This window comes from Carassius gibelio, chromosome A7 (genome assembly GCF_023724105.1).
Source record: "Carassius gibelio isolate Cgi1373 ecotype wild population from Czech Republic chromosome A7, carGib1.2-hapl.c, whole genome shotgun sequence".
Classification (NCBI taxonomy): domain Eukaryota; kingdom Metazoa; phylum Chordata; class Actinopteri; order Cypriniformes; family Cyprinidae; genus Carassius; species Carassius gibelio.
In genome coordinates, this window is record NC_068377.1 from 23,843,470 (window position 1) to 23,857,437 (window position 13,968).

General features: G+C 38.4%; 1 protein-coding gene across 3 annotated transcripts in view; it reads right to left on the bottom strand.

Annotated features, from left to right (window-relative positions):
• Nucleotides 1–1,171, bottom strand: part of LOC128016883 (puratrophin-1) — a 59,465-nt gene extending 58,294 nt beyond the window's left edge. For all 3 annotated transcript variants that reach the window (XM_052601750.1, XM_052601749.1, XM_052601748.1), the window contains exon 1: nucleotides 1,016–1,171. In XM_052601750.1, coding sequence (XP_052457710.1) covers nucleotides 1,016–1,018 — 3 coding nt within the window. In that variant the 5' untranslated portion in view covers nucleotides 1,019–1,171. The remainder of the gene's footprint in view (nucleotides 1–1,015) is intronic.
• Between the last annotated feature and the right edge of the window lie 12,797 nt (nucleotides 1,172–13,968).

The following is a 13,968-nucleotide window of genomic DNA, read 5'->3' on the forward strand; positions in this document are numbered from 1 at the left end:
TTTCCTGAAAACTGAACCATATGCAGCTTGGCCGGTTTGAGGGACTGGATGTTTAGATTAACTTTGTAAACTGTACCCAGCTCACTCAATTACAAGGACAGAGCATGTCAGCACTCTTGAAGACGACAGACTCCAGGTCAGAGGAAGAACTACGAATGTTTTTGGTTCAGTGCAACCTGCTCGGAGCGTAATAGTGGTTTGGACTGATGGATGAGCATCTGAGTGTACTAATAACAATGTACTTCTACTCCAAACACTCCCATTCTTTCCTTCTGGGCTCATTTTCAATATCAGCCCGGCAAACCCAAACACAAAAGATGAAGCTAAATTCAAACCCGATGAAGAGGAAGAAAATATGGTTTCCGATTAAACATTTTCTTTCTTCACCTTCAAGGCAGCAGTCACCTTTAAGAGACCGAAGAGCCAAGAGTACAGTACACATATACACACTTTACTTCCTCTCTGCATGGTTGACCACTTTATAGGCTCACTGAGATGTAAAGGAGACGAGTGTAATGCAGAGAACAGCTGGCGTGACAGGCCTGAGCACACACACATTTGGAAGACCCCAATAGACTTGAAGAGAGGTCACACACAGACACAGTCAAACCGGCTCTATGAAACCTACAGAAAAACAGCAGCATGCAGTCAGCTCTCAGCTCTCAGCAGAACTTATTCATGCTGAATCCACAGTTTCACTCTCCATGGCTGCTTTGCCTGCTTCAAGGACAGTACAGACCACCAACACACACACTCCCACCATTTATTCATTACAAACACAAAGTGACTAAAGATCCTGTTCACTTATATCATGGATAACAAGAACACTACATCACCACAAATAAGTTCCATCATAGCTAAAGTCTATGTTCACACTTTTGTTTTAGTCAACACAGCAGCACAGTAAAACTCCTAAAAACAGTAACAGTAGCCCCGTCTCCCACCCCTCCCTCATCTCAACCCCCGTTAGGTAAAGCCATTAGCACCACAGAACTCCAGAGCTGTCTGTACTCACCATGCTGTAGGATGATTGTTCTTCCCTTCATTAGTGTCATTTTCCAGTGAGTCCGGCGGCCTCCTATGCCACGGTTGAGTGTGAGTGTGTGTGCATGTGTGCTGAGTGGGCAAGTTTGTGTGTGTGTTGCTCACTAACCCTTCCAAACTGCAGGTCTCCGACACACTGACACACTCCCCACACACTGCAGCAGCTCACGAGTTAGAGACCGCCCACTCACTCTCTGCCCCTCCCCTCTCACACTGCCTGCATGTCTGCGTTTTTCTGACACAACCTCTGCAGAAAATTCCCTACCAATATTCAGCAAACTCTGTGGACCTCTGAGAAATCTAATCCCATCCAAATGCAAATGTCTGTGACTGCTGATACTGCATTATCCCAACGCTTCTCCTTTTGTGTTTTTTGGCCTACCTGAGCTACTATTTGTTGCATCTTTGACTATAGATTGTATCCAAAAAATAATAATAATAATTATGAAATTAAAAAAGAGAGCTGAATCACAGAAACTGCTCAGACTGGCCATTTTAACATCAGCGTCAGGTAAGATATACTTGTCTAGATTTCTCTGCTCATTTATGGGTTTATTATAAGCAGACACTTCTATAAACTCATCTAAAGTTTATTTAAATAATGTTTTTATAATAAATGTCAATTATATGAATACATATTTCATTCGATATATGCAGTATGTGTGATTCACGCAACTACATTATGTCTACAAAACACCCCCCAACCCTTCGTAATAAACAAGGAGATGTTAGTCCTTTCTGAATTGGTACTTAAAAAGCATAAAAGCTTGGGTGATGATTATTGAAACTGAAATGTAGTTTAGTAAAAAACATCCGAAAGGGGCTAAAGTCATACAGGTTTGAAAAGCCATGAGGGTGAGTAAATGATTCATTTCCATTTTTAGGTGAAGTATCACTTTAAATTATGTATACTCACACTATCGCACATCAAATTCTAATCAGCTAAAATCATCCAAGAACTGGTAATGTTAACTAAAACTGTTGAAACTTTCCAGTAATTGAAATAAACTTAAAAAACTTAATTTAAACTTAATTAATTTAAATTAATTAATTGATGTTGCACTGGCAACTAATGGAAATAAGTTCAAGTACTAAAATGACTAAAACTGAAATAAAAATACATTAAAGCTAAATGGACACAAAATGACAATTAACACAAATAACAAAAGCACATAAATGACTAAAACTTACAAAATATTTGCAAATACAATAGTATTTAAATAAGAACTCTCTTTAAGTAACCTTAACTGACTTTATGTGATGTTATTAATGGGAACAGCACTTTTAAATGACATGTTTACCTAAATACATCTTTCAGCCATCATTCAGTAATTTACTGCACAGGACTCTTGAGGAAACACAGTTGTAAACACTGCAGTCTGGTACACACACCCAGAGACTGGCCCTCTGCTGACAGAGTGAATGGACACAGAGCTCTAGCGGGAGGAGAATTTGATTGACACCTGATCTGCTCACCACTGGCTAAGAGCTGAGAAGGGATCAAGAAGGAGAAAGACAGACCGCAAGGGGTAAAGTGCACATGAGGCACAAGGTTTCAGTGCCTCAGTCAAATGCACAGCTGGTTTAAGCGGAATTAAGCCACCTCTAACTTCATTTGAATCTTAATACACAATTGTAATTAATTAATTAATTAATTAATTGTACCTCAGAATGCTTTCTTCTTTCTTTAAAGGTAAGAAAACAGCTGGAGTGATCATTCGTCCCCATTTTCTCCTTCCTTCTTTTACTGTTTCTTCCTTTTCTTTTGTTGAGAGCTATTATGCTGATCAGTCATTACATTATCTGACCTCTTCATCAATGGACAGCAATCAAGCACATGCTCAATCTGGCTTGTAGATGTAGTCCTTTCCCTTGCCAGACTCTGGTTGTTGTTGGTGTGTGTGCGCGTGTGTGTGTGTGTGTACTAACCACCCTCTATGCACACCTTGGCAATATAATCACCATTGGCTAGTAAATCTTTTTAGTTTACTCGCCAGACTGATATACTATTTTACACACACACACACACACACACACACACACACACACACACAGGAACTGGGCATTACTCCTGATGACAGCCTTGGGTGAAGGACCATGTCATATAACAAGGGTGCACTACAAGAGCTACTTTTTGCCCCATGGCTAAAAATGCACTCTCCCTCCTTTTCCACTTCCTGCCATACAGCGACTGTGTGGACTTTGAGATCATTTTTGTGTCTGTTTACAAGGAAACATATCAGTGTCAATCTGGTTAAAATCTTTTTTTTTTTTTTTTGGCATGGCAGTATATTGATCTTGTTAGAGGAATCTTTCCTACATGGTTTCCTGCTGTTCCAGCCACTGCAGAGTGCTTTGGCTTCCCCAGTTACTGTATTTAACTCCCTCCCTCAAGCCAAATTATCAACCAACTTTTAGTGAGAGAGAAGCAGACAGCAGCATTGGGGTTATTATTGCACCTCAGCTTGAGTGAAGTAAATTTAGTGCCCTTAGTGGCACCAATAGGAATTGCAAAAATAATGAACACTCTAGGTAAAAAAAAAAAAGAAAAAAGCTCTTTTTGGGAACGTGTTCTTGTGTAATGTTCCACAAAATAGTGTCCTCAGTTGTCAATAGGGTATCTTCTATGGCAGTACTGCAGAGGGTCTGTCGATTATTGCTTTATACTCTATTAAGGTAAATAAAAAATACAATGTTAAATAAAGTTCAACCAAAAGTTGAAGAAGGTGAAATATGTGTAAATAATATGATTCTGTACATCGATAATGTTTAAAAAAATGTTTTTGCAATGTAGGCATCATAACAAAGTATATTAATACATTCATATGGTATTGTACAAAACTACTGTAGGCCAGGCTTAAAATGCTGCACTTATTTATATTTATACACTACAGGGGTCCCTGGTCTATCTCTCTATTCATCAAGTGAACCTTGGCCTGTAAAAGGCTGAAGACTCCTGGTTTAGAGTCAAAGGAACATGTGTTTTTTTAATTGCCTGGTTAAAAGTAAATGCATTTTTTTAAATTGAGGAATGGTCACATTCTCTTGACATAGAGTTTTAGAGAGGAAGGGTCGTACTCTACACAGAATCTGTTTATAGTGGACCCCTATAAAAATAAACAAACCTAACACAGTGATGAAAAATTTAAATGCACTGTCCCACATATGTGAATTCAAAATGACCTTAGTTCATTGTTCAGGTTTAAAAGCAGCTTGGTACCAAGTTGAGAAATCTCCTTTGTGCTCTCTCTTGCAGGTCAGCCTCAAATTAAAGCTAAATGTCTGAGTATGAGGGCATGCTGTTTCCAGCAAGGGAGACATAAATACCAAATTAATTTGAGCAATATTATTAATTCATGAATCTGAATTGTATTTGTTGACTTGCCTATATGCTTTATCTACTTGAATGGGGTTAAATTATTGATTTAAAGGCCCTGTCAATGTTACTTAAGAAAATCAGTATCCATGACACTGAAAGATTGAAAAATAGATTAAACTTAGTTTTTGTTTAACCAAATGTATTTAGCGATTTATCATTTATGTTTGGCCAGTATGACAGCTCCTTGAGCACCAAATCATCATATTAGAAAGATTTCTGAAGGATCATGTGACACTGGAGACTAATAGAGTAATAGAGCATGAAAATTCAGCCATCGCATGAATAAATTACATTTTAAAATAAATAAAAATAGAAATCAGTTATTTTAAATTTCAAAAAATATTTAACAAGGTTATCATTTTCACCGTATTATTGTTTAAATGAATGCAGCCTTATTGAGCACAAGAGAATTATTTTATAACCGTGAAAAAAAATCTTACAGACCCTAAACTTTTTAAAAGTAGCATAACCATGGATGCAGTGTTTTATAGACATATTTATTGTTTAGAAGCTTTAGCTGAAGTTCACTCAAAAATGACAATTCTATCATCAGTGTTGGATATTTATTTAATGTAAAACATGCATTGTAACGGTGGGAGAAATAACAACAGCAGATGGACAAGAACGAGGCATCCAGACTTTTAATGGTAAAAAAGGCCATAAATGAGGAAGACTACAAACATCTCCAGACATACCGGAGATAGGATTCAGTTGTGTGTGTGTGTTGGAAATAACAGCCCAACATGCCCAGTCCTCAGGGAGCAGGCAAATGAGGAATAAACTGTGGAGCTGGAGGCTAATGGTGCAACACATAAACACCTAGAACCCTGAAGTACTCTACTTACAGACTATTTATTTCACCCTCTCTCTGTGCTTGTTGATGCAACCTGCAAATCTCCAACATCACGTGTTATGAACCCACACATAGATTTTACTCACTACGTAAGCAGGGGACACACTACACGACCAGCTGAAACATTCCAAGACTGACCTCAACACACTTAAAGACTGTTTCCATCGACTGCTGCAGAATCTAGTCTTTGACAGTCGGAGAGGAGCACGAACCTAATGAATGAGTCTGTCCACTAAACAACACACATAATGACTGGCGCGTCCCGACTGGACAAATTCTGCCCAACCAAAAAATAAAACACAGTATCTTTCACTTCATTATTTAAACATTAATGTAATTGTTTTTCTTTTCTTAGTTTGTGCTTACTATAACAGAAAACATAGCATTCCTGCTATGTAGGTGTTGCTAATAAATGCCATAGCAATGACTTATTCAGGAACAAAAGTCACATAAAATGCTGTTTGTGTATTTAAATGTTCATTATATTAGTCTACTACAGCAAACGTTAAAGCTCCCAATGGTGCTGTCAACACTGCACTCCTACAGATGACAGAGCAGCTGCAGAGAAATTCAACGCTCTGTAATTTTATCCATTATCCATCTGACTCAAAACTACTAGGCCCTATAATTAAATTGTGTATATTAAATAATTTTATTTCGGTTCATATTTGTGAATTTTTTTATTATTATTTTTTTTTGTGTAGCATAAGTTTTGAATAGCTATTTGGTATGTTCGTACATTCAGCTTTGTTATGAAGTTGATTTAAAAGAAAATCTTCAAAACAAATTTTAAGAAAAAGGTAAGAAAATAACACCATTTAACATGCATATACAATCGCTGGTGTCAGTCGCAAATGTTAAACGTTTAAAAAATAAAAAGGACTGGTAGCTTCTGGCTGCAAACAGCGACTGAAACAGACCTGGTCCATCTGGGCACGATCCGTCGTCAAGACCAAATTACATTCATAATCGGCATAACAGTCATGTAGTGTGTTCTCGGCTTTAGACTTCAAAAACAAACCAGTAAGGATCAAATACTGACCTTTCTTTTACCTCTTTATTACTAAAATCTAGAATATGCATCTCCCAATGGTTACTTCGGGTATAAAATATAGATTTTTTCTATTTGAATCCATTCTCATTTTTATGAAACAATTTCAATTCTTAAAAACTTGCTTTTTGAAATTATTTTATATTGTTTTCTGAAATTAATAATGATGTCCGCGTAGTATTTACATTCAAATACATCAAAATCAATAAGTAATAGACTATTTTCTACCCTGGTTTGGAAGCCGGAGAATTGTTGAATTTATGTCAAAACCCAGCCCTAGTCTTTATGATAGTATCTTTGTATGATATTGTGTCAGTGAAGCATAAATATCTTGGTGAAAACATTACTTCATGCACCTTTACAATGACTTCTTGCTGGCGTTCCTTTGTTTTCTTCCACTTACAGATACTCTAGTACACATTCACAAACACAGATGATAGAAAAACAAGATCGCCTGTCCTCATCTGTTTCTCCAAAACTCATCTGATTAAGTGATTAAACATGAAAAGAGATGCAGTTTGTCTGGCATGACGGACTAATGCACTGCTGATAGATACCAGTTAACCAAAGCCCTCTGCTTTCTGACAGGGTCAAGGGACTAAGGATCAAGGTCAACAGAAGGACAGGGACCACCACCCACCCCAAGCACCCAAGACATGTATTTTTACTCAAAAGTATAAAATCTTGCAATTGGGAAAGAGTTGACACATTTATTCTTCAGCATAAGCATAGGGGTGACACTTGTCTAAAACTTGTTTATACACCATTTACTCACTCAAAAGTCCAATGTGAAAGAGGATTTCCTCCAGACAAAACTGGATGATGCCCTTACACCAGTCTCAAATATTGACTCCATTCTGTAAATCACTGCCGCTCTGTGCACCTGTCAGCAACAGCCTCAACAGAGAAGAGATCAAAAATGTGTCATCAAAATCATTCCACCAGAATCACATTCTGATGTTATATCAAAAGCAATCTGATGCTTTAGTATTTTCCACTTGTTGAATTTACTTAAATAAAATGGAACACAATTCTGTAAAATGGAATGAAATAGAACACATATTTTGTTTGTGTTTAAATGTGTGGCATTAACAAGTGGAAGATGACAGGAGGAAACAATAACACTTTCCTAGAGCATATTTGTGTGTCGCTTGCGGTGAAGAAAATAAGTGAAATGAGTGTAGCATCTGTTAAATACATACTAAGCAGATCTCCCAACATCAGAGTAGTTCAGCTTCAGTTCTATTCTCTTTACTTTAATCTATTTGTGCACTAAGTGTCTATTAAATGGACGGTTAACCACAGCTAGAAGTGCTTTTGTGGACATAAGCACAAGTAATCCGCACTGAAAATAATAAGACTAAGTCCACACATGCTCATAGGTGCACCTGTAGACTGAATAGGTAACTAAAACCAGAGCATACACGTCTAATAAAGCACAATGCATCTTCTGCACCAAGCTGAGGTAAGGTAAAATCAACAAATTATGTGAGATGTCTTTAGGTGCTCTGCAGGTGACCTATTGAGTCAACATCTGCGTTTTTATGTATTGCATGGGTAAACACCCTCCACACTTTTAAATTATTCCCAGGACACACATCAATGGTTTGTGGTTTAAATGAAACCTTTTGTAAAGACAGCATTCATTATACGGATTGCTGTGGTTTTTTTATTTTTTAGAAACAACACACTCAGGCTGAACAAGTCAGTGCTCTATTAAAACACAATCTTTGAAGCTATGACAGTAGCAAATATTTCACAAAAAAAAATTATGACTTGATTAGTACATTTTGGGTTATTATTTGTGCAAATTCTCTCACAAGGCCTGTCCCATGATACATGCCTGTGTCACCAAAGCATGTAAAATGTGTCAAATACTGTAGAAGGAGAATTTTTGGAGAATCAGTGTTTCAGACAGTTCGACCATAAGTCATTAAAACTCGATGCAGCAGGCAAGTGTGGGACGAAACGCCACAGTGATGGTGCTGACCAACATACATTTCACTTATTTCACATACAGCCAACAAAAAGCAACCCATACTTCACCTTTTTACATACTATGTAAAGCAATCTTTTTTTAAATCTGTTAATCTGTAAATCAGATAAGAATCTGCAGTTAAATTATTCACATATGCAGTTATTTATTGAATGTATTCTTTACTGTAGGATAATAGTTCAGTGTTTTACACACTGAATTTTGAGTAAGAATATGATTTAGACTGAAAGAACTGGAACCCAATTAATGGGCTAAACATTACTAGGACTGTGGATTAGTAATGTGATTTAAGGATAGAAACTCACTAACAGGTGGAGCCCCTGATGACTTCACTTAGAAGGGTGTGTCTGAATGCTGCTTTACTGTGTGTGAAGTCCTGCACCGAGTCTCATTCATCTGTATATCCTGAAAATGAATTCAGGCAAAAGCAAGGACCTTGATCCACTAAACACTGGGTCACTGATGACTCCATTTCCTGCAGCGTGATTACTGGGCAGTGCACTGATTAAAAAGGTAACTGATTGAAACACACAGCCCCACACTCGCCCTTGTAGCATGTACACAAGTGTCCTGTTCTGGCTCCATTTTCCATCACCCAAAATAAGAAGTGTCTCTAGGCATCTTTGATCTGACACATGGATACACCTGGTTAGGACTGACTCCTATTCCCCTAGACCACTGGCTCTCAACCTTTTTGACTGAAATAATATCTTAAAAACATACAGCACAGACCAAAAGTTTGGACACACCTTCTCATTCAAAGAGTTTTCTTTATTTTTATGACTATGAAAATTCGAATTATAAAAATGATAAAATTATAAAAAAAAAAAAATTATTAATTTTTTTTTATAAAAAATATATACTTTTTTTCCACAGACAATTTCTATCTGATAAAATATTTCAGAGTATGGAGTATTACGTTTTTTCTAGGTCTAGCAATCATACTTTTAAAACCATGGGATCCCTGGTTCTTCAAAGAAAAAATAAAACAAATAAATAAATAAATGTCATGATTTTTAGTTGTTTTGGCTAATTGTAATTGTATGTAATCTTGAAGATGTCGTCCTTCTGGATCTGAACCATAAAGCATTCATGTAATATTATCCCAGCGGGCCTCTCACAGCATATCAGTGTTTTACAGTCATTATTCTTTGGTGAATGAGAAGAGAGGATAAATACAGAAAATTGTGATTAAATGATACACACATTGGGCCCTATCTTGCACCCAGCGCAATTGACTTTGTACACCGACGCATGTGTCATTCCTATTTTGCATCCGCGCAAAGCGCGCTTTTCCCTCCACAGAAGCACGTCGCTAAACTAGTGAATGAACTTGCGCTCCCTGGGCGGTTCAGCGCAAAAAAGGAGGCGTGTTCCGGCGCAAACAATCCCTGGTGCTATTTTACTGTTCCATTAAACAATTGTGCCACTGACCAGAAAAAACCTAGTCTAAAGTCAGTGGCGCGTTGCGCGTTGTTCATTATGCTATTTTAAGGGCGCATGCTTGACCATAATGTATAGCGTGCACAACGTGCATACACTTTGCTCATGTAATCTACACAGATGCAACAGTTGCAAATCATAAATTGTTACACTAAAAAATATTAACACGTGAGATGACGGAAATCATTGTGGTGTGCCACGAAGATGTGAAAAAATAGGCATAAATCTAGCTTACAAATTTTTCAGGCTAATTTTAGTAATTAAGGATCAGACCTGTTGGCCAAATAGTGGCAAGACATGTGTATATAAGGACATCTGACAAATTGTGGCTATTTCCTCCCACGCCTGTTTAACCGACGCTATTTTGGGTGGGTTTCTCCCATCCCCATACAACACAACTTCTCTGTCTTTCACTGCTCTTACAAGAACATCAGTCTCCTCGGCTGTGAACCGCTCCTGACGTGCGCCTGGTAAATACGCCATAATAATAGCAATCCATAATGGAACTTGCGCACCTGCTTTTAAAGGGAATGTTGGATGACGCTCTGATTGGTTTATTTCACGTTACGCCCAAACCACACCTATGAATAATGAAGCTACTTCAGACCAACCCATTTTAGATTTGCGCCGGGCGCAAGAGCCATTTATCCCGCCGGGAAAATAGCAACAGCGCCGAGACCCGCCCACAAAGTTACTTGCGCTTCGCGCTTTGACACTTGCATTTCAGATCGTTAAAATAGGGCCCTTAGACCTAAATTATCCCTAGTGGAAACCTAATGACTAACAGAAAACATGTTCTGGTAAAACAGGAAGAGTGGTTAAGAGGAAGACTCCTCTTTACCACTGTATGACAGGGATGAAGAGAAGGAGAGTGTGTAACGTGTGCTGAGAGCAGTGTTACATCAGAGCGGGACTGAGCAGGTCCACCCAAGTCCAATTGAGCTTTAAATATGTCTGCATTTAGTCACGAAGTTCAGCGTTATTCTCTTGAACGGTTCTCTCTTCATATCTACCCTCTTTAATCGTTCGCTTTCTTCTATCTTTATTTTGTTGTCTGAAACATTATTATATGGACAGAAAATAGGAAATAGACAGATCCTTTGGTGATTCACTAAACGAAGATGAGACAGGAAACAACAGGCCTTCATTGTGATGCAGGAGAGATTTAAACCAGATCTCTGTTATATGAACATCTGTATTTGTTTTAACACTCTGCTAGTTCTCATCAGATATCCCATTCATAAACAACGTGGAGAAACTGAACAACAGCTGTAAACAGAGTTGAGGTTTTCTGCAAAATATTATAGTCTGTCCACCAGGAGAAGAGTCCAAACTCAATCTAACTGCCATCCCGCAAAAAAAGACAAATAATTAAATGTGTAAGGATGACTTAAGATCACTTTTTCATCCACGCTTCACCCTTCTCAATTCTGTTGTAATACAGTTCAAGGAACTTCCTCAGAATTGAACAGATGTTCAGTGTGGCAGGAAGCATTATTAAAATAAATGAAGCATTACTGAAATAAATATAACAGACATTATGAGCAAATCATCTCTAATTTTTAACATCTAATCCATTTGAGTGTAGTGCAAAGCTCACTCTGTTCTGGAGCTAAGGTTGGGTACCCATTGGGTTTTATTCGATACCGGTGCCATTACGATACTTTTAAAACGGTACCGGTCATGAATCGATACTTCTATAAAAATAAATAAATAAATAAAAAGCCTAAAAAGGATAACATTAAAAAGATTTAAAATAAATCCATAGCATTCACACGCTCCTTGGATGCTCTCATTTGCCAAGCTTCCCTTACCCTTCATGATCTGGGTCTTTATTTAATACAAAACCACACATAATGTTTGTACTGTATTTGTCAGTCACTCTAATATTTAGTTCAAATGAGTGCTGTCTGCCACTATCTTTAATCAGTTCTGTATGTGTTCATGTGTGTTAAAGGCTCGACCATCGCTGGAGGAAACAGCTGTGGTGTGATGAGCGGTAAACGGAGCGAGAACTTTACAGTAGAAACCGATTGCTCCCTCGTGACCTTTTGTAAACTGTATTTTTGACAAAGAACTGCACAGATACAGATTTTCTAACAATCTGTCGATAAACGCACACCGTGTGTCCTCTGTTTCTGTTTGAGTCCGCTCGCGCTGCTCCGTTGCGGTCTGCAGATTGAAGAGCGCGCTGAAAGACGGGGAGGAGACCGGTCTGCCGCCATTTTCAGCTGAAATTTAAGTAGACTGATTCTGAGATTATCGCAAATTTGTGTACAGTTTATGGTGCTTAATGCTATAGTCCCACTAAAAAAAGCAATTTCGGAGAACCAGGACAAATATTTCAATTGATCGCTCTGGCATTTGAGGCACCGAAATCTGCGCTCTGATTCGGTTCAGTGCATACCGGTTCCATAGGTACCGGTGCCATATTAGCACCGGGTTTCTGTACCCAACCCTATCTGGAGCTGCATGCAGTTCTATAAATTCACTTGATCTTCCTCATTAAGCCAAAGGATTCACCTACAGCCAACATGTTATGCAAACCGAATGAGACTTCTAGATACCATCACTGGGGAAATCACCAGACTGTTCGCGTAATTTTAACATGAAACACAGGATATTCCAAAAGAAAGAAAGAATGTTAATGAGAGAAGATATGCTTTTGATTTGAATAAAGAAGTGAAGAGTTTAACCCGAGGTTATGAAAACCAGACAAACCAGATCCAAGCATCTAAGCATCACAGAAAACCTCTCTAGAAAACCTAGCGCTAACTGACAATTTTTTCAGTCTCTCCTTATATCTGCGTCTAAGCAAAGCATAAGCACATGAGTACTGGGATTGGAGAAGGCAGATAATTGAAGCTTCAGCAGAGGAAATTGAAGTTTAAGAGCAATGTATTCCCTATTGCCCTGTACAGACGAACGGCAATATCCTGTGCCTGTCCCTATTTTTTCTACCTCTCTGTTCAAGCAAAAAAACAGACTCATAATCAGCCCTAATACCAGGCAGCAGTTGTGCGAGGCCCTGTGAGGTGGGACCTCTGTGGTAGAGAGGGGGCGCATCTATAAACGCTTTGTCTAGGCCCTGTGAATTTTTGCGATGGCTCCACCAAGCAGTGCTTATTTTGCCCACATGACACTGATAAAAATGTCAAGAGGTCGTACACCTCTACTTTGAGGCCAATCTGTAATTACTACAATTGGTGTGCTGGCAGTCCAACAAATGCCTTCAAACAACATAAATACTTTCATATGCCTCCACAATCTCTCCACAACAAAGTTAATATCATAAAACATACCTCTCACTGAGTAAGATATACACATCACTTTCCAAAATATTATCAGTATTGCAAATGAGATTCATTTCTCATTTTGGAGTGATGGAAAGAAGTCAGGACAGAGAGACATAAAGGGGATTTTTCCCACAATTTCAGTGCCCTCTGGGTCAGACATTATAGCTTTAGTTTCATCTATAGTGCATAGACGCATCCAGCTGTGACGGCACCACACTGCACAAACACTAGAAAGGGGCTCACAAAGGGGTCTCAACTTAATTCACAGCGGTAAACCCTTACCAACTGACCCTCTTAATGATTTGATCCTCATATCTGGGCCAATGCATCATCTCAACAAACAATTACACATTAATACCCATACGGACACAAGCAGAAACTCAAAAGTGCTCAGTCCAGAGTAACATGGAATTGATGGGGGACCTATGTTTGTCAGTTCAGGACTTGGGGAAATGATAAAAGACAGTTTCTGGCATCAGCTGTGCAACATAGCAGACCGATGACGAGGAGAATCCAAAACTGAAGAATGCAAGACTAGTGTATATATTACAAGCCGTTAGACTGGGGTGTCAAACAGGGTCTGCAGTGCTATTAAATCCACAAAGTCACATTCATCCTGCCTCGTCTAAAAGTTCAGCAGCCATTCATCTGGACTCCTCATTGACCCAGCTGATGTAAGAAAGGTCTTCTTTATGTGTGTGAGGTTAATGGTGTGTGAACTTTTCGCAGTCACGGCACACAAAGTCTTAACAAGGCTATTTAAAACAAAAATACTGAGCCCCCCACACATACACACACACACACACACACACATTCCAGCACAACACACACACCATCTATCACTCTCAATATGGACACAAACATAAGTCAAACAGTTTTATAGTATAAGGATGGTCCAACATTATA